Below are 26,051 nucleotides of genomic sequence, written 5' to 3' on the forward strand. Positions count from 1 at the left end.
TTATCAAGCATGCCAGGAGTTCTTGAGAACTGGAGAGAGAAACTGTTCAGAAGACTAATTTACAGAAAGACTGGCTAAATCTTCCCCAAGTCTGAAGAGAAACAATTGTTTTTATATCCCATAAACAACACTAGTTTTCATACTTGATGAGCTTAACAAACTCCTATTTGAAAAACATCAAAGAAATGTATAATATAACCAAACTGTTTCAAACCAAATGTGATTAAAAAAACAAATCTTAAAGCCAGCATGGGGAAAATGACTTATCATGTATGAGGTAAATCCAGCAGCTGACTTCCCATCAAAATACTTGGAGACTTAAAGGCAGTGGGCTAACAAATTATCGGACTGAGAGAAAGAGACTAGCAGCAAAGAGCTCACTAGCCTCAAATCTGTCCTTTGGCATGTAGGATTTCCCTAGGTAAGCAAAACAACAAAGTCTCAAAAAGTGCAATGCTAGCCCAGGTCCCACAAGAAATGCTAAAACAAAAAAGTTCCAGTGTGATAATTAATATGCAGGAATAAATTAGGGACACTGGTAAAGTTAACAAAGCAGATAAGGATAAAAGACAGTAAAAACTATAAATTTGGAGTATTTTCTTTTCTTATTCATATAAATGAAAATACCAGGGAAAAATAATAGTCAATTAGGTTGGCTGGCAGATGATGGAAAGGAAGGGGAAGAAAAACAGAGTTGCATAGAAACAAAAATCATACACAACTAAACTAAACCGCTACTAACTGAAGACATTATTATTTGAGAATATTATTATTCAGATAGATGCGAGTTATGACCCTCAGTGTACACACTATAAACAAAACTAAAATATATGCCTTAAGAATCTATACCATTGGTCACTCCGAGGAAGGTGACACCGTTTATGTGAAAACACAGCCATTTCCCCAAGCTGTCTCTTTCTTTTACCCAGGGTTTTGGCTATATTAAAAATATTCTCACAGTAAACTCTAACTTTGCTTCAAAAAATCATGTTATTATAAATATATACATGTAAAAAACAGAGTCCCAACATGCATTGAGAAAAGGAAAACTATCATTAAAAATCAAAGACATCAATATCTTCCTTTGAAGAACACACAGAAATAAGGTAACAAACAAATGAGGAAGATATGTGAAGTTGTCAGCTGGATACCTCACATGTGCATACAGGTGACTCCACCTGTACATATATGTACATACATATGTCATACACATGCATGCGTGCACGCACATGCACACTCCACTCAGAAAGCTGAAGGCCAAAGGCCCCTATCCAGCATGCACTTTGGTTGTGGTTAGCATCCCAGGCTGATAAGAAATTTGGTCTGGGGCCGTACCATCCCGAACACACGTGATCTTGTCTGATCATATGCCTGAAAAAGTACCAGGCTGTCTCCAGAAGCTTGTGATGATCCTTTATCTCAAGTCAAAGAGAGTAACATCATAAAGTCATACAATATTCACAAGTAAAACCCAATGTCTCTATCTAATATTAGAGATAAAAGTGAAAGCAATATAAATAAATATTTTCTCTATAGCATTTGCATGCTATATAGTCTTGATTTAGGGGGCCGCTGTTCTGTGAGGGTGAGTGCTACTCGCTTCGCTGTTTTCTCTTCATTTATTTCTTCTCCACAAACTGCATGTACACACCATGCCAAAACCACAGTACCTTCTTGAAACATCGTGAGCTGGACTCTGTCTAGTCTTTCAGCCATTTGGGGCATAAACTGACTATGTGAACTCCTGGTTAAGTCTGAATTAGTTCAAACTGATATAAAAGTGACTTTTGTGATTTAATGTCCCCCTATTCACTGACAGTTGAAAACAGAGGAAATAAATTAATCCACACTGAAAACATAGTTCAGCAGAATCCTGACCTTAACTTAGCCATGAAGAAAGAAGCAGAGCAGTTCCCTAGAACATTCCCAAGTCTCCACAAGGCCACAGGCAAGCTATTAAACAAAACACAGAAATGATAGAGAAACCTTGTTTGAGTGGGTGTTAGCAGATGTTAGCCAAGTGAATACTTTTAAAATATAAAATAAAAATAAGGAGTCCTCCTAATGTTTTTATGAGGCAACTAATACAGACACAAAAGGGTTTCTAGCCAATGGGAAAGGCAGCAGCCCTGTAGCATCGTTGTTGAAGAAGCACGGGAGACGGGCCAGGAGTCAAACATGTGTTTTGCCAAAAACGGTCCTCCTGCTACCATTTACAGATGCTGACTGGAAGACAGGCACTGAGCAAAGACTTTCATGTGTCATCCTTTGAGGTCACTGAAACCTCAAACGACCCTCAGACTACACGGAGTGACCATTATCTCTCCTACCTTACAGATGAGGCCCCTTACCTTTGAGAAGTCACATCCAAGCTTAGTGTCTTATAGACATTAGGTGACCATATAAGACCAACATTTGAAGCCCATCCCTTTTCACTACAACATTCTATTTCTTCTGGGTTTATCACCTTGGCTAATTTTTTTCCCATAGGAAATAATTACGTGCAGATGAAATGAATGCTTTCATTATTAGACTTCAAATATCTACTTGTTTGTAGAAACATCTGTCTCACTTGGCAAATATTTGGGGTTTAGATATAACTTCATAGTTTGGTCTGGAGAACAAAAACTTTCAGAATTATGAAACTTTTGATGATCAAAAAAAAAAGACCACCTACTGAGGGCTCCTGCTGTTTATAACAGGCAGACTCCATCCATGGAAAATTCCATGAGAATGTTCCTTGTCTCATGGTCATGGCTTCGTGATCTAGTCCAAGAGATCATGCCTCCTTCCTGCACTTATTTCAACTCTTGTTAATTTTTTTTACAATGATGGAGAAGAATAGAATCATCTAAGATATTTTTATGAGAAATGAAAGTATTGAGAAATTGCAATACTGAATATTGTAGATTGAACATTTCATGTGACGACCGTAATAAATGCCTAGTTTTAGAGTGCAGTGAAAATCTATAAGGATTGGCTAAACAGACCTTAACTAACTGTGACTGCTGAGTTTGTTATGTAAGTTAATAAAGGAACGAAACTAATTGATTGCTTTTCTATATACTTTCTCAATTTTTCTTTCAGTTGGCTATGGTAAGAATTGGACATAGTATTTTGTAGCATTCACACAGTAAGAGAAAAAAGGTATCATTTCTCCCTTATTCCAAGGAAATTAACTTCTATGACTGAGCTCTTTATGAAGTCAAATTTGTATCTACAGTAATTGGAGAGACCAAGTCCAAAGAATATGCAATTGTTTCAATATGTGCATCTTTAAGCAATTTCTTTCAAAACCTATTTTACATAGTTCTTCATATTTCACTAGATTGTTCTGTCAAGCTCTGAGGTCTATTCAAAGTCTTTCATTAATTAATTTCTAAGAAATTCTTATATTTTCACATCTCTAATTATCATCATGAGTATTAATATATGCACAGTAGAAGAAAGATTCAAGTTTGGAGCCTCAGGCTTCCAATGGGGACGTTGCTGTCCTCAGCGCCAAGAAGAGACACAGCTTTTGTCCAGATTCCAGGCACAAGCATGTAGACAACCACTTCCTCCAGGTTAATCATTACAAACCCACTTCATCATTATTCTCTGTTCAGGGAGATGAGCTGTTATCCAGACAAATGGATATCACAGCAGATGGGATGTTTTAAGCTCTTGCTCGAGCTTACCTCTCTGTCGTGATTTGTGTGAGGGAGGTAGTGCCTTGTTCTCCATCTCATTTGGCAATCTCCTCTAAGCCTTCTCAGAGGCTAGGCCCTGTTTCTCTTTCTCTGCACATGAGCTCAGATGGCTCCCACTTGCTTTCCTTCTCTCTGACGATGCTCATGAAGATGTGCACCCAAGTAGTCTCCTGACAGCTGACACTTGGCATCCACCTTCAGACTGTCCATCTACAAACCTGTATTTTAGTTAGGAACCTTCTCTTTTCTTTTGTTGCTTTTTATTATACTCTAAATAAATATTTTCACCGGCATATAATAATAGGCTTCATGATGACATTTTCATATATATATATATATATATATATGCACCATTGTACTTTGTTCTTATTTGCTGAAGAATTTAATTTCTTTTAGGGACTCAAGTTTTCAGTTTTTCTGGAATATACTGGGAAAGCTGTATAGGATTCTTTACTGTTTGACTCAGTTTTGTCCAAATACTGCCATTCTACTTGTGCCAGGAAGACGGAAGGGAGTTGAGAAAAGGAAAAACTACAGGACACATACAATTTGGCAACTCCTGAATGCAAGCAGAAAGTCGAGTTGCTTGAGACAGCTGTCAAGGAACACTGGGAGGGCGGAAACAGATCTATGTAAAACTTCATAAATTAAAGGCACCCAGAAGGCCAGCAGTGTCTGGGTTCTCAGACTCTCAAGGATATGGAGCCAATTAGAAGTGAGTTACTTTTTGATATTATCTTTCAAATTAATTATTCTTAAGGAGCACGTTTATATGTGCAAATGTGTTCATAGTGAGTCTTCCTCTTTGATGAACTATGAACAGAAGAAATTAGTTATAGAAAACATTTAGGGAACAAACTATTTTTGCTGGCTCGCTCACTCAAATAAAAGAATATATGTAAAGAAACAAATTAGAACAATTCAATGACGCATTGGCATTTCAAAAAAATCATTCAGTCTACTCTATTGTGTGTCAAAAAATTTCAGCTACCTACTATGTACCTGGAATTAAATTAGGTCCTGGAATGTTATTACAGGCTGGATCCTTTGATAAATGTGGGATGAATATATGAATAAGTGAACACCTAAAGAAATAAAAAGCTGGACGAACCACATGACTGAATTAAAATGAACAATGTGTATGTGGAGAGGTCAAAGCACTTCTGCAGAAGTGCAGACCTCTGGAGAACCAAAGTCTTCTATTCAATCTTCTGTCTTCCAGGTTTACAGTGCAGCCATGATGTTGATGACATGCTCTACTGACAACCAGAGACTTTATGAAAGCACACAGGAGAAGATTCTGAGTCAAGAGTGGCTCCAATTCACAAAATAAAAATCTTGCAAGAAAATTGTAGACAAAGTTGAGGCTCAACCCTGATACTTCATCTTTTTTAACAAAATCTTCCATAGAGGATTATTGTTTAATGTGACAGGAATCATTTTAAACCATTGAAGAATGGGGAGGTATCTCAGAGGGTAAAGAACTTGCCATGCAAGACGAGGAACTGAGTTTGGAGCTTGGCTCTGCAGAACCCATGTGAAAAGCTGGACGGGTGTGGCAGCCTATGGTCACCCCAGAGCAGGAGGACAGACCCAGAGCAAACTGGCTAGCCAGACTAGCCTAAATGGCCAGCACAAGACTCTACCTGGACAAGTAAGGTAGCAAGCAATTGGGAATGACACCTGCCATCAACCTTATATGTAGAATAGATACATGTGCATGCACACTCTCTCTCTCTCTCTCTCTCTCTCTCTCTCTCTCTCTCTTTCTCTCTCTCTCTCTCTCTCTCTCTCTCTCTCTCTCTCACACACACACACACACGTGCACATACACTCATAAAAATTTGAACATCCTATTTAACAGCCCGAAAACTGAAGACATTTATTTTTTATAGCATATATATTATGCTATAAAAAAGCAACTAGTTTTTTTCCATATAGACAAAACTAAACATTTTCTTTCTACGTTTGGAACTTAGAGGAACTTTGTGTTCCCTCTTCTCCTGTGCTTCCCAACCAGCCATTAAAGAGTCGTAAAGGTGGGAATACTGGCAACTACTTATAATCCTACTGGCTTTGGAGGTAGAGATAAGCAGGTCTCCAGGGCTGTCTGACCTGGCCTGGCCTAATCAGCAAGTACCAGGCCTGGTGAAAGAACCTATCTCAAAAAACAGGGTGGTTTAGGAAAATGGCCACATTTTATAGGCTTAGTATGTGTATGTGTTGATCAATAATTACAGAAGAGGTCATGAGGGAATGGGAGGGCATGCGAGGGAGGGAAAGGAGGGGTGCACTGATATGAATATAAGATACTCAAAAACTTAAAACATCTTAATAATAATGATGATAATGATGACTACGACGGTGATGACGATAATCACAAGGTGGATGGCACAGGAGAAATGACACTGGCAGTTGACCCGTGACTTTTATATATGTGTTTGCTCACATGTATGCACACCCTCACCTGCATGCACTCACACACATGCATACACACATGCAAGAGAGAACCATAAATATACTCTTACCATGCACATGCAATTGGGTGTGCTGATGTGCTTCTCCAGCTGCATTGGTAGCCACGCATGTGTATCTACCAGCGTCTTCCAAAAGAGCCTTGGCAATCTGTAGAACTCTACCAGAAGACTGTATCTAATTGGGAACAGAAAGCATGGCAGGATTTTACGTTTAGATTTAAAAACATTCACGGAGATAGAAAAGTTCATTTAAACGTGTAGTGTTTACTTGTAGTGTTATTTCTTAGTTAACTCAATATATGAGGGTCAGAGAACTTCATTTTGAATAGGGAAATAGGCTAACTTGCTTTTAAAAACTTATTCTTATTCGTTTGAAGACTCAAAATAAAACAACTTAAGGCTGGCCTGCTGGTGTAATCATAAAACCCCATTGAATAAGAGAGCAGACTATAAAGCATGTGATGAAAATTTAAACTCTCCAAAAAAAAAAAAACATGACCACATTTATGTAACACTTCATAAATGGTTTTAAGGCAACAATCCTTTTTGATGAAATTGTTACAGGGGCCAGAAAAACTGTAAAAGTTATAAAATATGAATAATAGGAATGCCGATAAATTCTTTCTTTCTCCTCTCTTAAATCCATTGCAGCCAGACCTTTGCCACTTTAAAGCTGGTGAATCAGAGGTCATCATTTTAAAACTGATTATTCCATTGTCACCAATGACATCTAATCACATTGCCCAGTAGTCTCTGCATTTAAATACATAGTCTCTCTTTCCATCCATAGCATTGGTGTCCTGACTTCTTTTGCTCTTTTAAAAGGTTTGTTTGTTTGTTTGTTTGTTTATTTATTTATTTATTATATATGAGTACACTATAGCTGTCTTCAGACACATCAGAAAAGGGCATCAGATCCCATTACAGATGATTGTGAGCCACCATGTGGTTGCTGAGATTTGAACTCAGGACCTCTGGAAGAGCAGTCAGTGCTCTGAGCCACTGAGCCATCTCTCCAGCCCATGTCCCGACTTCTTGACGGTCTGTACTCACTGGGCATTAAGGATAGAGTATTCCATCATTTTTACTCTCAGGTTCTCCTAGGACATTACAGAAACTGCTTCCTCTTTCTGATACACGAGCATGAATCCCAACTCTTTAGAGTTTTTAATCCAATCCCATGACTTTGGTTAAAACAAACAAATGAACACAAAGCACACATCTGAATGTCCAGCCTCATCCTCTGCCGGTCTCCTCAGCTCTACACTCAGTCTTAGGAGAGGTTAATGTGCGAACTGCCCAGAACTAAGTTTGTAAACTATTCCCTCATATTCCTAAAACTGACTTGTCGGCTTTTCCCAGTCTTGCTTAATGGCGCCCACAATTTTTCCAGTCATCTGGGTTTTGGCGCCCATGTTGACTTCTATTAATTATACCACAGCCATGTGTCTCGGGTCTCCTGTTTTCCACGTTCACCACCACCGTGGGATTATGATCGCTTCTTAACTGATGTTCCAGTGTCTCCAACCTCCCCAGTTGTTAATCTATCTTACACACTGTTGCCAGAATAATTTATTTAAGATGGAAATTTGATCCCTTCCCTAGTCTGCTTTCAAACCTCATTCATGGCTCCCCACTTTGCCCAGGAGGAAATCTGAACTCAACCATAGCCCTCCAGGCTTACTGCATTCCAACCCCAAATGGTCTCTCCACGGTCCCAAGTGAATTCCCAGTTAACCTATTTTCCAGTCAGGCTGTACCATCAAGCTAAGCAGTACACTTATACGTGTGTTTTTCACCCCTACAATTTTGCACCTGGCTTTTAATGTCACAACATCTCGACACCTTCACTGGCTTGATTTTCTCTCATCTTTCCTTTTAGTTCTTTATTCTTTGGGTTAACTTATTTGTGCCCAAAGTTTGAAATATAAACAGTATGTCAATATTTCTAGCCATACCATTCTGTTGCTCTCCACGACCACTGACAATGACCCACTGACATGTCCACTATCTCCCCCAGTGTATCTCAAACTGGTGGGAACTCCAGAAGCCTGAAATTAAAATCACAATACTTTCCCCTATGCTCCCCCATGCATCTCATTTCATTGGTAGTCAGTGTTATCTCTGTAATGATGTAGTTTAGAGTCTCAGGAGCTTTCCTTACACATCCCCTGCGCCTCTCATCTTTCATAACCTACCTTTCATCAATCTTCAATGACTCCATATTGCATTAAATTATCCTCTTCTCTGTAACTACTATACAGTATCAAATTCCTACCTCTGTCTCCTAGAGGAAGGCCAATTGGACCTAAGTGCTTTGGCATATCATCTCTTAGCTCACCAACTTAATTTTTCAGGAAGGATGCAAGTTAATTTCAGTCATGTCCTGACATAGCTGTGACTTCACTAAGGATGGGCCGTGTAAACGATGACACATACTTTCATGTCCAAGTGTGCCCTAGGCTACATAATCTGGGTTTGTGGAGGTATACTATGGTGTTTATTCAGTGAAGAAAGTGCTGGAATATGCCTTGCTTTCTACATATTCTCCTTGTTAAGTAGTGTGTGTGACTGTACTTAACATGTAAACCTGCTCATCTCGCTCCTCACTTCAAACTCTTGGGGCCTCCAGTTGCCTTTGCAAAGATAAGGCAATTAGTATTGTGCAAGTGGTTTTGAAACTCTCCACTGCTGTAAGCCAACACCCCTCTTCCTTTCCTCTCCTCCTCAGATCCTGAAGAGGGAGCACACACTTCTTAACATGCTCGTCTATACTCACACTCTCAGTGGTGTTTTTCTGTCCCACTTGATCCTATGCATTCTTTAGAATTATGCTCAAAGGCTTTCCTCAGCTAGTCTGCACCTCACAATATTTTCTGTTTAATATAGTCACTCACTTTAAATTCTGTTAGTGTGACAAGCCTCTCACACCCTCTCTCTCTCTCTCTCTCTCTCTCTCTCTCTCTCTCTCCTTCTCCCTCTCCCTCTCTCCCTCTATCTCTGTGCGTGTCTGTCTGTCTGTCACTCTCTGTCTTTCTGTCTCTGTCTCTGTCTCTCTGTCTCTCTGCCTCTCTCTCTGTCTCTCTCTCTGTCTTTCTCTCTGTCTCTGTCTCTCTGTCTCTGTCTCTGTCTCTCTCTCTCTCTCTCTCTCTCTCTCTCTCTCTCTCTCTCTCTCTCTAACTCTCAGATAAGCAATCACATACCTGAACTGTATCTGAAGTCTGTGTCCAGAGTTTTTCTTTCATACAGAGGTGTACATTTAATTCTACCAGATATGGAGCAGAATTAACACGCAAATAGATATCTATATTATTTCTATTAGAGAAAGAACTCAAGATAGGGATTCACTAGCTTGTTTAGAGCAGGCTCAAACTTGCTTTGTAAGCGTGGTAGGCTAGAACATCAATCCGCCTGCTTCGGGCTCCTGAATCGCTGAGTATACTCACCCATCCCACCTGGTCTAGCTGTTTCTGATGTTTAAGTGTATCAATTAGTTAATACAGTTAGGAGTCTGTCATCTAATCAACTGTTAACCTAGTTTTCTATTCTTTAAATATTCACTAAGACATAATTAAATGCCAAGAGGGCACAGTCAGCATGTTAGAAATAATTTTCATTTATTTGATATCGACTTTAGAAGGCACGAATCAAAATCATCATACTAACTCCTATCGTAAAATCTCTGTCAGTCAGGTTATTCGATCCCATTAATAAATGAAGGAAAACATATTTTAACCAACTTTCTGCCAACTGCATCCTCTAGGAAAATCTATAATTAAAGAAGATCTAGATGACTGATTTAGCAAGAGCTATAGAGCTGTCTGATTCTGACTCAGCATCTTATACTCACTCTGAGGTTTCCTGGGGCAGTGTTCACAGGCTGGTCATCCTTCAACCATGTGATGGATGGGTTTGGGATGCCGTTGGCTATGCACTGCAAGCTGACTGGCTTGTATCTCACCACAGTCTTCTCAGGAAGGTCTGAGGACTTGATGGTTGGAGGAACTAGATGAAAAGATAGGCACGAGAGAATGAAAACCACAGCCAATGTTGTCACAGAACTCAAAGGATGTGTGAGGCTCCCGTCCTTATACAGGCCGCACAAAACAACTCTGGGGTTAGATAAAGAAAACTCTAGGCATAAAGCTGGGATATACATGTTGAATGGACCCAGAAGGAGATAGAGGAAGAAATGTGTGTGTGTGTGTGTGTGTGTGTGTGTGTGTGTGTGTGTGATCAAGTTATATAATATGCTTGTATAGAATTCTCAAAGGATTAATAAAAACATTTAAAATATGCTAAAGGACCTGAAGCTTTAACTTTTTAAAAATAATTTATTTCACAAGTAATGAGACAACGATGTCTTACGTTTAAATTATAATTTTTGGCCATTTTAGATAACGCTTATTCTTAGTTCTGAGTCTTAATTATTCAAATAACCAAAATGTCCAAACAGTTGCTGAGGCCTAGCGTGAATGTTTGGCTCCTACCTACTGGCTTCTTTTCTCAATCGATAATTACCATCCATTTCTCTGAGGTGGCCTCATTAAACTACTTTCGCATTGAAGCAGCATTTATGCCTTTGACTTTGTCTCTAGTAAGGCTCACCGAACCTGGGGTCATAAGGTGACTGACGCTGGGCTTGCCTTGCCAGTTAATTCTCTCTCAAGAATCTGGAATTGAGACTGTGGACTTGATTTGTTTGTGTTTAATTGTGGGACATGGAAAAACAAAATTTAAAAGAGAATCTACAGACACAGAAGGAAGAATGTAGTTGACATCCACATATTCCTCTCCTGGGCACTCCAAATGGTTCTTCAGCTTCTGGTTCCAGTCCCTTCCTTCTCAAGTTCTGCTGGCAAGTGGGACACAGAATGCCCTGGCAGAGGTTTGTTCTTGTCATTAGACTCATGGCCACAGCCTTAACCAGCCAGCTCTGCGAATGTACTTATGTTCCTGGATCCTGCAATTGCACCTAAGCCTGGCTTCTGGAAAACACTGTTTATAATCATTCCTGCTTGGGTCAAATCCTTAAAGCTTGACATAACCCCATTTTGGGGAAGTTGCTGCCTTCCCCTTCTCTCATATTCTTTCTCCCTCTCCACTCTTTGACACCACATACAATAAATACACTTGCTAACACTGAACTTTTGTCTAACCAAATCCGCATGATACTTTGGTTGAATCTCTGCATCAGGGAAAGACTCTGCCCTATTAAACTATGGCTTCCCTTTTCGCATTACTTTATACAACCCAAGACTTCTCCAGATGACTCTGTTCCCATCTGAATTAGACAATGAATAAAGGCCGGGGTGGGTTCAAATGTACCGCACCCATCTCATCATCAGCGTACCGTGCACTGTCACTTCAAACTCCTTCCTGCGGTCCCCTGCGATGTTCGTTGCCACACACTGGTACAGGCCTGTGTCTGACACTTGAGCCTGAGCAATAACCAGTTTGCGTCCACTTAGTAAGATCTTGAATCCATCTCGTTCGTCAATTAACTGACCGCCTTTTAGCCACCTGTGGAAAAGGGCGAAAAGCAGTTTAGATACATATTGCATAAACATTTTCCTAGAGGTTATGTGTATGTTGTATGTATTGTCTGTCATTCATTTACCCAATCTCCTAATCGACTGCTATAAAATAAGATGGAGGAAAGAAATCAAAAGGAAATCGTATCCCAGAGAGAGCGGCATAGAGCTGGACCTTAAGAGCTCTCTCACGAGTTTGTTATCCTTTTAGGCAGTTTAGGTTGCAAAAAGGGACAAATAATTACTGTTCACTGTAATATGTAAGTAATATCAACCAATGAGATGCAAATGATCTTCCAATGTTCGTAAATCATATACTGAAGTCATAGATTTTTAATGTGGGGGGCTATTACATTATAATTTAGGAACCGTAGTCATCCAAATATTCTTTTGCATGCTTCATCCCATGTTGGAATTGTAAATTGTATGTTCACTAATGTTTTGAGAATATAAAAAGGAGGCAGGCAATCAGGCTCAATCAGGCTCTCCCGCCTCTCCAGGGTTTCTATTATTCTCTTTATTTAATAGCCTGTTATGTGTGTCCATGCCTCAGGGAGGACTAATATTCATAGTGCTAAATACTCTATATCTTCTAACTGAAAATAGAATTTGTGAGACAGTATATAGAATTTTCTCCAATTGTGCCAATATATGTGCTTTTTGAGTACCAAGTACCAGCTGCCTCCTACATAGACTATATCTTTTCCAAGAGGAATACTATTTTGAACTGATACTTCTCAATGTCAAAATCCTTCCAGACAACTCTAAACACTTATATTAAAAAGTGAGAGAGGTATTTAGAAGACATACCAAGATGCTTACATGATAGTTGGTGGGGGAGAGCCGGAGACCTGACAGTCTAGCTCCAGTAAGTTATTTGCCAGCACAATGAAGTAAGATGTCTCATCTCCTCCTTCCACAGCCGGTGGCACTAGAAAGAAAGAAAGGACAAAACAAAAAGACAGACTGTAGCAGGCAAAGAAATGTCTACCGGAAGGAATACACCCTGACATTAGACAATATGAAGTAGTGGCTTAGAAAATTGATGTTATTCACAGGAGTGTAATACTCAAGGGGTTTGAAGATATTGCCTTTTACAATAAGGCATATATCTTGCCAGGATGAATATTACTTTGGTCACTCTGGAATTTTCTCTGTCACATACTAATGTGCCATAGGTACTATGCTAATGTAAAGTTTATCCATGTTTTATATTGTTTATTTTCATCATAACATCCACTTAATAATTTCCTGGCTGCAATGATAGAGTCTTAAGATTGCAAGATGATTTGGCCCAGCCCAGAGACTCTTTCCTGCAGTAAGACACAGTGGAGAGCACCCTGTGACTTTCTGCAGCCAATGGTGGACAGTTATGAGAGTGCCCTGGCAAGAACAAAGCACATCATCAAAATCGGTGAACAGCTGCATGAATTTAGGTCAGGGGACTCTATTGAGAACCCCACCACTTGAACAGACTTGAAAAGGTCACTATACCTGAACTTAGATTGCATCATTAGTACATGATCCAACATGTGTTTAATAATCAAACACTGTGAGTCCAACAGTCCAGGCCCTGGCATCCTTACTTACCCAAGACATCAACTTCATACTTGATTTCCCGCTCTCCTGCCACACTGGTAGCCACACATATGTATTGTCCCCTATCAACTTCTAGGGCACTCAAGATTTCGAGTTTCTTCCCACCAGCTTCTATGCGGATGTTGTCGCTGGCTTTCACAGGCACGCCATCTTTTAACCAAGTAAGGACGGGGGGAGGGTTGCCAACAGCTTTACACTCCAGGACCAATGACTGACCAACAATGACCTGCTTACTTGAAGGAGTGGTCAAGTCACCTTCAATTATTGGAGGGACTGAGAGGAAAAAAATAACAATATTTCAGGTAATCCTTCTCCCAATCATAAAAGAACATCTTACATAAATGAAAAGGAAACTTTTTCACATACAATTTGACCACAGGAACATCCTACCTGCCTGCTTCCTTCTCAGCTGGTGAGGGGAGAATTTCTTGGTTCAGCTGATCTACAACTATTCTACTTATTCCGGAACTCTATGGACCATTGGGCTAACAAAAGACAAAGCACCCAGAGTGGTCTTAATCCTAACCACTGCTCTACGTTACTGCTAAACCAAATGGTTAAGATGCTCAAGTTTCAAATGAAACGGTTGGTGGTTCAAGCAATGACCTACGTTTTGCTAACCTTAGCTTCTGTAAATATTTTTCTGTATTATAACAGAATCTTCCCGCTCTTATTTCTATATAGTGGGGAAAAAAAACCTCCCACCAAGGCTTCATTGGTGAAGTAGTTAGATGTCAAGATATTAGAAAGCTCTCATTGAAGATATCTGTGTACCCTTACCATAGATGTCAACATGGAATGATTTTTCGGCTGTTCCAGCAACATTGGATGCGTGACATGTATACGTTGCTGAGTCAGAGACTTGTGCTCTCGGGATGTGGAGAACTTGTCCTTTGTCAATATAAAGTGCTTGTGAGCTGGATGTGACCACCTGGCCATCCTTATACCAAGTAATGGCAGGCACAGGAAGCCCCCGTGTCTCACATTCCAGTTTAACTATGCTGTTGAGCAACGCCGATATTTCTGTGGTGACATTGCCTCCTTTAATACTAGGTGGAACTAAAATAGATTTAAAAACAAATGCAAGTTTAGCGTCTGCATCATGACAGTAAATGCTATGGTTACTTACATTTTTAGTTGAACTAAAATGTAGAGTAATGAATGACAGCATGTCTGTAGTCATATACAGGTGATTCCTTAGATCCCTAAGTCCCAACGGTCTGTGCCACGTCCCTTTCTGGTTCCAGATTTAAGGACAGCAAAGTCACAGCACAGTTTCAGTGTCTCTTAAGCTAGATCATATTAGAAGAGCCAAGCAGATTGGCTACAATAAACAAAGCAACACAAACCTATGCCTCACTTAAAGATCAAAAATCATACCAAAGGAGCAAAGAAAAAATCCTGACCCTATTACTGATGCTGTTGTGCTTAGAGACAGGAGCCTAGCATGGCTGTCCTCTGAGAGGCTCTACCAGCAGCTGAGACAGATGCAAATACTTACAACCAACCATTGGACTGAGGTCAGGGCCCCTATGAGAGAGTTGGAGGAAGGAGTGAAGGAGCTGAAGGGGATGACAACCCCATAGGAAGACCAACAGTGTCAACTAACCTGGATCTCTCAGAGCTCCCAGAGACTAAGCCACCAACCAAAGAGCCTACACAGGCTTGTCCATGGCCCCTGGCACATAGGTAGTAGAGGACTGCCTTGTCTGACCTCAGTGGATGTGCCAATCATGTAGAGACTGGATGTCTCAGGGAAGGGGGATGCTGGGGTTAGGGGATGGAAAGAAGTTGAGTGGGAGAGCACCCTTTCAGAGGCAAAGGGGAGAGGGGATGGGGTTAAGAACTCTGGGAGGAGGGACTGGGAAGGAGGGCAACATTTGTAATGTAAATAAAGTAATTCAATAAATTTAATAAATATAAAAATTATTTAATAAAAATATTTTTTAAAATTTGATAACTTCTCAGAAAAAATTATGAGAGCTGAAAATATGTATCCAGAGAAAGTCAGTTGATGATTCTTGGGGCCTTCAATGAGAATAACAGAGGACCTGAGGACCCTATGGGCATTATGAATAGTCAGTTTTAAAGGGCTACTTATTCTGTTTAATATTCTTGCCTTTGAAACAGTGACAGATATAACCATTACTAAGCTGTTCTGGCTTATTTGGGGAGTCAAGTTTGGCCAAGCGAAGGATTAGTCACTAAGAACAATCTATGCAGAACAAATATTGATTAAAAAAAACATCCACAGGGAATTAATTCTAAGCAACACTATCTGAACTGGAGTTTGCTAAGAGTCATCACAACTGATGATGGTAAAAAAAAAAGTAAAGTAAAACAGAAAGCAAGAAAGAGTTAGTGAAATGCACAGAGCTTGGAGAGGTGATGTTTAAACATCTGGGTGCTGCGTATTACTTCTCAGCAGGTCCTTTGTGCAGAATGGCTGTGTGTTAATGAGTCCCTGGTGCCAAAGGTGTGTTTTATCTGCTGTTAGGGACATAAATACCACTAATCCTGTGGCCCTCCTGAGAAGCAGAATCTAATACCCAGGCTTACAGCAGCTGCTTGCCTTGGCATTGGTGATGTTTGTTAAGTTCAAGAATGAGAATAAATTTCCTTTTCTTCTCAATGAGAGGAGTTATGTTTAAATACTGTTACTAAATATTGAAAAGCTTTGGATATCCATTTTGATTTAAAAAGCGGTTTTCATTGATTTTAATTTAAAATTAAAACACCTGATACTAAATATGCAAAATTAATATTGTAGCAGTTATTTGGTTCTTTCAAACTCAAGTATTGCAAGGCTAATTAACACATTTCTCAGGCTGTCAAAGTTAACATCAGAACTAAGACCTTTATTCATCCACATTTTTATTTTATCTTCTGAATCCAAACAACTATTCTACCAATGTTTGATATAGGTGCATGTTTCCACATCCCAGATTTCCCTATTTATTCTTGAAACAGAATCTTCCATACAGTTTTCAACTAGAATTGATTAATTGCCCATTTGTAATCAAATGCTTAAAATGCAAATATCAAAAGAATACAAACGAATGTTATAAAAGCTTTCCTAGAAATGAATGTATTCAATAAAAATCATGTTAAGAAATTAACATCAACATTGAGCAGAACCTATCTATTGTATGAGAATCATATCTTCAAAGATGCAGCAGATAAAAAAATCCCATTACCAATAACATATGAACATTTGCCATCAATTTGGATAACAGAAAAAAATTGCCCTCTTGAATAATTTTGTGTCTGTCTCCCAAGCACTATACTGAGATTTTTGTCGGCCTTGAACTTACGAAGTTCTGTGTATGTTGTCAAAATCACTGTGAATTCATATGTGCAACTGCTCTATTCTACACACAAAACACGGTCTCTGGAAGTTATTTACCACCTCTGGCATTTACAGTCACCCCCCCTCCTTATGGAAGATTTCTACATCTTGTGTGGAAGAGTATGACATATGCATCTCATTTAGTCCTGAGCGACCCACAGTCTGTATTCTCTATATGTTAACCTATTGACAGTCTCTGTATTAATTGTCATCTACTGTAAGTAGGAGTTTATCTGAGGAGGGTTGAGAGATACTGATCTGTAGCTACAGCCGGTTTTAACACTATATCCATTTAGCAGAATAACAACAACAACAACAACAATAATAATAATAATAATAATAATAATAATAATAATAATAATAGGTATGGTTTTGGGTTCCATCTCATGGAGTAAGCCTTAGGTCCAAACAGAAACAGAAAGTGGTTGGTTACTCCCACGTTTGTGACACTGTTACACAGAGAGCGTATCTTGTCAGGCTAGTTGTTAATGTAGCTGGCAGGGTTCACAACTGGTGACATCAATTATTCCTTCCCCCGACCCCCCTTTAGAGTCATGCATAGCACCTTCCAGTAAAAGAGAGCCAGTAGGGATGAGACTTCCAGGCCAGTACCAGACTGATTCCTCCATGTTCTATGAATCAGATATGAGGTGTCTTCCGCAACAGGGTCTTATCATATGGTTTTGAAGAGGTACCAAGATCCTTAGCAATGGTCTGAAATGTTTGAGGTTCTACAGCAAGCCACTGGCCAACAACTCAAAAAGGAGTAACCCATCTTGAGATTTTTTCATTTGCTAGTATATAGGATTTAGTTGGACATTGTCTCTTCATAATAGGGTAACTTCATTTAATCCCTCTTTATACATCTATATTCATATCTGAGCTACTGTAGCAGTGTGTTTCCATACATTTCGGATTACTATGTCTCCGCTCCTTTTGCTTACTTAGATACAACGTTCACATTCAGCTCTTTTGTTGCTCATCCTCACGTGAAGATATGAGCACGTCAATAAGAGAGATAAATAAATCAATTTTAGGCTGACTCTCTCAGTTTCAAATCTGCATACACATTATTCTCAATTGCCTAAAGTATAGTATTTGTGGGCTTTTTTATTTGTGATGTTTCCATTTTCCCAAAGTAAAGTAACCTTAAGGCTACCCACTTGAAGGCACTGGGAAGCTTGCTAGAAAACAAAGGATATGGTTTCCTGAATCACAATAGTCAGAACTTCTCAATAAGCATTGCCTTTCAATCAGACAACCCCAGAAGATCTTTCTCCTGGGTGCCGGAGGGGATCACACAGCATGAATGTGAGGATTCAAAGAGAATAAATCCCAGTCTCTCAGAAATAGGAGTCTGACTGAAGCTCCACACTGTATTCATGATAGATGCTGGCAAGGGTGCAGCAGCTTGGGGAGACACTGTATTTGTTGTTTCAATGGCTGGCTCTGGTAGGCAGACAATGATGGTAATAGGATTTTTGTTTAACTTGGCATCTATACAGCTAATCTTCCAGTAATAGTACTTTTATGGAGGACATGTCTTTTCATGACAGATTTCCCCAACAGGCTTCTATTTCTACACATAAACGATTTAAAAATCTGCTTTAAATACGATTTCTTTGATGCAAAGGAGATAGTAAAACTTGAAACAGACACCTATATTTTAAAAGTCTGATTTTTTTAAAATGCAGTTAATTAAGTGCAAATCAAGCTAGACTTGAGCTAGATGTTGTGGCACACATCTGCAGTCTCAACCCTTAGTAAGCAGAGGCATGAGTTTCTGGTGAATGTAGGCTAAGAGTGAACCACAGAAAGAAAGAAAGAAAGAAAGAAAGAAAGAAAGAAAGAAAGAAAGAAAGAAAGAAAGAAAGAAAGAAAGAAAGAAAGAAAGAGAGAGAGAGAGAGAGAGAGAGAGAAAGAAAGAAGGAAGGAAGGAAGGAAGGAAAGAAAGAAAGAAAGAAAGAAAGAAGACAGAAAGGAAGGAAGGAAGGAAGGAAAAGAAAAGAAGGAAGGACAGAAAGAAGGAAGGACAGAAGGAAGGATGGAAGGAAGGAGCAAATAAAGAAAGAAACAAAGAAAAAAGAAAAAAGAAAGGAAAGAACTAGAGCTAGAACATATATATATATATATATATATATGTTTTAAGGCAGTGGTATTGCTAGACAATGATAAAAAAACATATATTGACACCTTACTGTAAGACAAATAAAACTTGTCTAATACATTTAGCATTCTATCCTCATAGAAACAATATTACTAATTCCACTGAGAAAACAGAAATTTAGAGGAATGAGGAAATTCATATGAAGTCACAAAGCTAGGGAGTGGTAGAGTTTGGGTAAAAACACAAATTTTTCAAACTTTGTTTCCATATCTCCTCCTATGAATATTTTTGTTCCTCCTTTTAAGAAGGACTGAAGCATCTGCACTTTGGTATCCTTCTTCTTGAGCTTCATGTGATCTGTGGATTTTATCTTGGGTAATTTGAGCTTTTGGGCTAATATCCACTTATCAGTGAGTGCACACTCCAGCCTATATATATGTATATGTATACAGCCACCAAACCTAGACAATATTGATGAAGCCAAAAAGTGCATGCTGACAGGAGCCTGATATAGCTGTCTCCTGAGAGGCTCAGCCAGAGCATGACAAATACAGAAACAAATGCCAGCAGCAAACCATTGAACTGAGATTAGGGTCCCCATTGGAGGAATTAGAGAAAGGATTGAAGGAGCTGAAGGGGTTTGCAACCAACCAACCAGAGATCCCAGGGATTAAACCACTACCCAAAGACTACACATGGACAGAGCCATGACTCCAGTTGCATATGTAGCAGAGAATGGCCTTGTTGGATACCAATGGGAGGAGAAGCCCTTGGTCCTGCCAACAGTGTAGGGGAATGTCAGGACAGGGATGCAGGAAGGGGGGTGTGGTTGTGGAGAGGGATGGGGAATAGGATAGGGGACTTATGGATAGGAAACTGGGAAAGGGATAACATTTGAAATGTAAATTAAAGAATTCAATAAAAGAAAAAAATACAAGTTTTTCTTTTTCTAATGCCCACGTTCTTACTAATTGCTGAAACTGCCATTCAACATAACTTAAACTATATATGTAATTTAAAATTCTCTAGAGGCCACAATAAAAGTATAAAATGAAAATAGGTAAATAAATGTTAACAACTCATTTTACTTGGTCCAATATATCCCAAGTACAAATTTAGAATAAATCATAAAATTATTAACCAGCTATCTCATATAAAGCATCTGTACCATCATTGATATTGATGAACATTTTATCTTTACATAAATGTAATTTAGACTTCGGTAACTTCTCACTAGCCACATATGACTGCTGGCCCTACGTCATTCGGATAGTATGTCTTTACATCTGCTCTACATTGCCAGCAAAGTAGAAGCAGGCAGAATAGAAGTCTGTTATTATGAAGTTTAGGACTCTTAGACTTAACAATAATTATCTAACAAGCAAAACCTTATGAAGAAGCGACTATCAGAAGGTGATAGGAAGCAAATGAATTAGTATAACATGATAGAGACTAGGCAGCCACTTTGGATTGAAAAGAGCCCGTGAGGAGACAGCACTGAAGTTTGTGACTCTTTCTTCAAGTGCTATACACTGTGTGAAAGGGTGACATTAGTGTAGGGACTGGACACTTGGTAAGACCCACTAGCATAGAGTTCTGTTCTGTTCTACTGTGTAAGTTTGTGACTGTGGCATGCCATTCACATGTCTACTTAGGGGTTCCATTCATGGAAGTGACTTTTAACTGTCACCTTAATCGGTAGTTGAATTTTTTTAGTGAAAAAGGGGCTTCCATTATTTGGTTCTCTGAATGAGAATAGCCCTGCTAGTTCACGTATTTGAATACCTGGTCCCCATTCAGGGAACTGTTCACAAAGGATTAAGAGGTGCGGCTTTGTCAGAGGAGGTGTTTCATTGAAAGTAGGATTTGAAGATTCAAAGGCCTATGCTACTCATGGGTTGCCCTGCTCCAGTGCCATTACTGCTTGCTGACCCCAAGCTCCCTGCCAAGAGGGTAAGGACTCTGAGCCTCTGGAACTATAATCCCCAAGTCAAATGCTTTCTTTTATAAGTTGCGTTGATCACAGGGTTTTGTCATGGCAATAGAAATATAACTAAGACAAATTATTTATGGAAAAGAAGAAATGAGGAAAACAGAACAATACATGGCATGAAAAATATTACCACATAGGCAGGATAAAAGCCAAGATGGAGTGAAAATATAACAACCGAACTTGGTATACTAGTTGCGTCAATGTGTTTGTGCATTTATACACTTTATAAGTTTTTTTAACACCTAAAGTATTTATGCTTATGCTAACTAACTCGGGAAAGGTTTACCATATTAAAATTACTAAATAATTTTAATAAATCCACAGCTAAGGATGAATAGCATTAGAAAACTGAACACGCTGTGAAGGTTTAAAACATAAAGGCAGACTCCTCTTTACTTGCCTAACATTCCTAAGTACAGGTCATGGAGGAAAAGGACAATAAACAGTAGAATAAACTTTCAGTTTTCAGCTTAGAATGGAATAACGGTGTCAGCATGAGAAAGGTCACACTCACCGTAGAGAGTGAGCTTTATATCCTTGGCTTGCTTGCCAGCTGCATTGGACACAGAACATTGGTAGCGCCCCTTGTCACTTCTCCGTGCATTTCTCAGATGTAAATTCTGTCCTCTGTCTGAGAGTTCAATGTTAGGATCCCCCAAAAATAAAGGCCTAGAAAAAATTATTTCATAGGTCCATTTGTAGTTTCCCAAGCAAAAGGGTCATTGGACCCTCCCAAAAGGTCATAAACCACTGCTGTAGTGCATTTGGAGATGTTTTTTAAAAGAGTGAACATTTGGTGTTACTTAAATCCATAAAACTTTGGGGGATTTTATTATTAATAATAAAGGTTAAACAAAACTTAAACGAATAAGCCTAGGCATTAGTGTTGAAAAACCCATTCTTGGTGTACTGTCACTAATGTGAGCCGTCTCTCTGACTCCTTGTCACAATCAGTTTGGTTTTTATCCATCTCGTTTTCACTAAGCAACATTTATTCCTAAATGCATCCCGAAGGAACCTAAGCTTTCGTGTAAATGACATCGTGCTCTTCTCCTACATATCCCTGGTGCTCTGTCTGGTAGCTGCGGGTTACTTGAAGCAGATTATCCTGGTCTTATGTTATCTGTTTCCTGAGGTCTGGCATGAGCCAGTTTCACTCATCTGCCAGGGCAGCATTGTGGGGAGCATCAGCAGACGTGCCTCCTGCTGGACATGCATGTCCGCTTCGGTGTCGTAGAATGGACGCTATGGTGTCTGCCTCACTGATTTCTTGGAAGTTTAAATGATTCCTATATTTTATGCACGGACAATCTAGACTCTCTGCTACTGAGTCCTTAGATTCCTTCTCATCAGACAGGAATTACAGCACAAACTGTAGCCATACTATGCAAAGTAACCTCTGAACCACTGTAAGCCACTGCTGCCTTTGCGGTGTGGGCAATGGCCTTCCTTGAGGCTTGCAATGGAGGAAGTGCAATCCCTGTCTGTACCTCCTACCTCATTCAGACAGAGTCTATGAATTCATTATGTTCTCGAAGCCCATTGTTCCTTCTCAATAGCTCAGTCCCATGTAAAGGCCTAATTATCTCTTCATTGGAATCGGATTTTATGATAATACATGTGCAGAGAATTTTGGTGTGCACTAATTATAAACTTATCCATTTCTATAATAAACTCCCCAAATTTATAAAGAGCTTTGTCGTCTGAAAATTGGAAGATATTACTGGATGATTGTTTATTAAAATGTTACTTTTAAAAAGCAAGATTTTTTCTCTTTCATTAAATAATGTATATTCTAAGGTGATGAATAAGGAGGTAGAGACTACACATCGGGGTATCTGTTTCCTATAAAGTACACCCTTAAACAAAGACAGAAAGATACTCACTTGCCATCCTTGAACCAGTGAATAGCCGGAAAGGGAGTGCCTCTGACCGGGCACTGTAGGGTGATGTTGTGGTTAAGAACAACTGAGACTTCATTTGGGGAGCCGGCACCTTGTATGCTGGGTGGAACTTGAAAAAAGACATTTTATCATAATGTATATGACTTAGCACAAAGATGTGGGGAAGAAGCAGGCAGTCAGTGGTTATCAAAGTATTTCAACAGTGTTCCAATGTCAGAAACAAAACATCTCCTGAGAACTCCCTTTCACATCACACCAAATGTTAGCTTAGAATCCAGGAATATTTCTATGAAATTGTGTTAGCAGGGCAGTTACCTACAAACATAATGATAGAACAGAGGTCATTTTGAGGCATAGTAAGTCATGCGCACAACTCATGGAATGTAATCGAGCCAAAAAGTTCATGTGATCCAATGCGCTATTGCTGCACATTTATGATAATGATTGATATGGGCAACATCAGTCTCCTGTGGATCGTATCCTGCCTAGTGTGTCATGTCTACCCCAGTCCTTCTCATCTATACAAAACTTAGTATGAATATGCTATACAGCATACAAAAGGATAGACTCAATTTTATCCTAGGAATTATACAAATGAAAGTACTCATGTATAATTTCCCCACCATCTATTCCTCGCTCTTGTTTCATGTGGTGTGGTCTGATATTCATCTTCATAAAATCACTGGACAGTTACAGGGGTTTGGTGGGGAAGAGGTATGGCTTGATAAGGTATTTATAGAAAGAGCTCACTCGTTGCTGGGTGAAGAATAGGTGAGATTGGTAAAGAGTGGGTACAGGGAGGAAGCTAAGGGGCTTAAATAAAAATATGCCTTCCCCATGCAATGGGAAGAAGCAGACAGTTAGAAAGTCGTCATAGAGCGAGGATAAAGGGAAGGGTCAGGAAGCAGGTCACTCAGAGACCTCAACATTTACTAGGATCTTTCAGTTTGACATAGCACCACCACATTCAACAACACATGAAGAAGTTATTCGAGAGAACATGCTAAGGAAACATGGACGTCATACCACGCCTCTATTACCCCAGCCTTCAGGAGGCTGAGGGAGGAAAATTGTGAGTTCAAGGTCAGCCTATGAAACTAGTGAGACTCTCTTGAAAATAACAAAGATTTGATAAGTACATAAAAATATAAAAAGATAGGATGGTGAAGACTAGATAGCTTTTCCTAGTGTTCAAAGAATTCTGAGCTAAAGCTGAGCATTTGGGACTTGTCGGACACAGATGGCATTTGTGGAGGGAATGAATATCAGGAGATACGATGCCAAGACCAGTGAGACAAAACATGCCAAGGTTGCTCATATGGGCTGTGAATAAATACACATCTAGCTGTAGGAAAAGCAAACATAATGGAGTTCAGATTTGGGGGAAAGTAAGGGAATTGATGGATGCAAGTTTTTATGACCATATCCACTTCCAGGCTTCACCTTCACTAAAAACACCAATTACATGCTTATTTTGATAACAAAACATTAAATAGAGAGAAGGTTGTTTGCCATGGGATAAACTTATAATGTCAAATATAACTTTATTAACTAAAAATTAAACTAATGACACCACTTAAAATTACGTGTATCATAATCTATAGTGATGTATAGTAATCTATACAGTGATGACTAGCTTTCAGAATTCCCTTCGTGTTAGAAACACCCATCACATTCTCTTAGACGTCTTCTCCCAATTGCAACCAGGGTTGATTCAAGCATCCTGCTGGCTTCAGGAGATGTCCACATCATAATAATTGCACCATATCTCATAGCTACCTATGCATATAAATAACTACTTCTCTACATAGCTGCTGTCTAGAGAAATCTTTAACATACACTGCGTCACTTTTAAGTTCACGGTACCTTGGGATAGGTGAGTCAAAGCCATCTTTGTATTTTAAATATCTAAAATTAAAAAACAACCTACTAAAGAATGGTGTAAATGGTATTTCTCCTATCTATTTCATATCTCTTTATTTTGGCATACATAAGAAATGCATGTAATGTATAGGTTTATTTTAAAAGGAGGTTTTTCCTTACCTAGTACATTCACACTAAAGTCCTTCTGAGAGGTTCCTGCAATATTAATCGCTTTGCAGGAGTATCTTCCGGTATCCTCTGCAGACGCCTTGAAGAGTTTTAGAATCTTTCCATTATTCACGATCTGAACAGTGCTGCTTTCTGTCACCTGCACGAAGCAGAGGGCTATTATTTCCAGAGCTCTCCACAGTGAGAGCAGAGAAGCGGTGTTTGTCATCACTGAGAAGAAACTCACAACCGAACGATTCATCCGGGTACAGAGGCAGAGAACTGTACACATTTGGTGTCTGCATTTACCTGGATGTCATCCTTATACCACATTATGACCGGGGACGGAGTTCCTTCTACTTCACAGTAGAGGCTGGCCAGTTGGTTTACCAACACGGACACATTGCTCACATGTTCTTTATCTTTAATTACTGGTGGAACTGCAAAAGAGAGGAATCAGGACTGGATGGTCTTGTGATCAACAGGAGCTCCGAGTGTCAAAAGTAAGAGAGGGTAGAAAAGGTAGGTATATGCAAACACATGCTTTCTTATAAACGAGAAGTGTCTGCCAATACGTTTACAAATAAAAATCCTGATGTAATGGTGTGTTTTATGGCGAGGTCTTAAGTTCAGGATGACATTTAGTATAACTTGAAGGATGAATTATCTGAGGTAAAGTCTTAGGAGACTCGTTTAAGCAATAACACTTACCACTTGACTGTGGGAGTGACTGCACACGGTGTCTATGAAAACCATAGGCACCAAAACCTAAAACTCACATACTCCCACAAAATGACACAGGTTTAAATTTTTTCTTTGAAAGTTTAAATAGTTGTGAAAAACCGGTAACAATCTGGATACTTACTACATTACAAATACATTAGTACAATACTAACCAGTACTAATACATTAGTAGAGGAAGGTTAAATAAATTCTATGAACTCATTCAGAGAGATGTTATAGATAACAGTTAAAGACTAGAATAATTCATACTATAGATTTTTCAATGAAATAGCCCAGGTACAGAGAGTGGGTATAATATTCTATCATCTATATTCTATCTATATCCATCAGGTTTCACACTTTTTTGTCTTATGGAAATCTCTGAGAAGCCATGCCAACAGAGTGTGTGAAACTGTTTTGCTCTGGAGTAGGTAAGAGAATGACTTACCAGGGAGAACAGGATTTCATGCTGTATTTTTATCTCCTATTTAAACTTTGAGGGATGTAAAGTCTCAACTAAAAATGCATGAAGTGTTGAATGACGAGTAGATACAAACCTATTTTCCTACCTTCTGTTTGATATTAATACATTTATATTAATGTTAAAGAATCATATATTGACTAAATGACAAACATGCAAGA

The 26,051-nt window shown here is 39.1% G+C and overlaps 1 protein-coding gene across 2 annotated transcripts in view; it reads right to left on the reverse strand.

Annotated features, from left to right (window-relative positions):
• Window positions 1-26,051, reverse strand: part of Hmcn1 (hemicentin 1) — a 457,385-nt gene that overhangs the window by 173,075 nt on the left and 258,259 nt on the right. For both annotated transcript variants that reach the window (NM_001271292.2, XM_087580179.1), the window contains 10 exon segments: window positions 6,221-6,344; window positions 10,020-10,174; window positions 11,523-11,692; window positions 12,526-12,634; window positions 13,294-13,575; window positions 14,083-14,361; window positions 21,266-21,420; window positions 22,638-22,764; window positions 24,699-24,846; window positions 24,996-25,126. In NM_001271292.2, the coding sequence (NP_001258221.1) occupies window positions 6,221-6,344; window positions 10,020-10,174; window positions 11,523-11,692; window positions 12,526-12,634; window positions 13,294-13,575; window positions 14,083-14,361; window positions 21,266-21,420; window positions 22,638-22,764; window positions 24,699-24,846; window positions 24,996-25,126 (1,680 nt within the window).

Source organism: Rattus norvegicus, chromosome 13 (genome assembly GCF_021556685.1).
Source record: "Rattus norvegicus strain SHRSP/BbbUtx chromosome 13, alternate assembly SHRSP_T2T, whole genome shotgun sequence".
Lineage (NCBI taxonomy): Eukaryota > Metazoa > Chordata > Mammalia > Rodentia > Muridae > Rattus > Rattus norvegicus.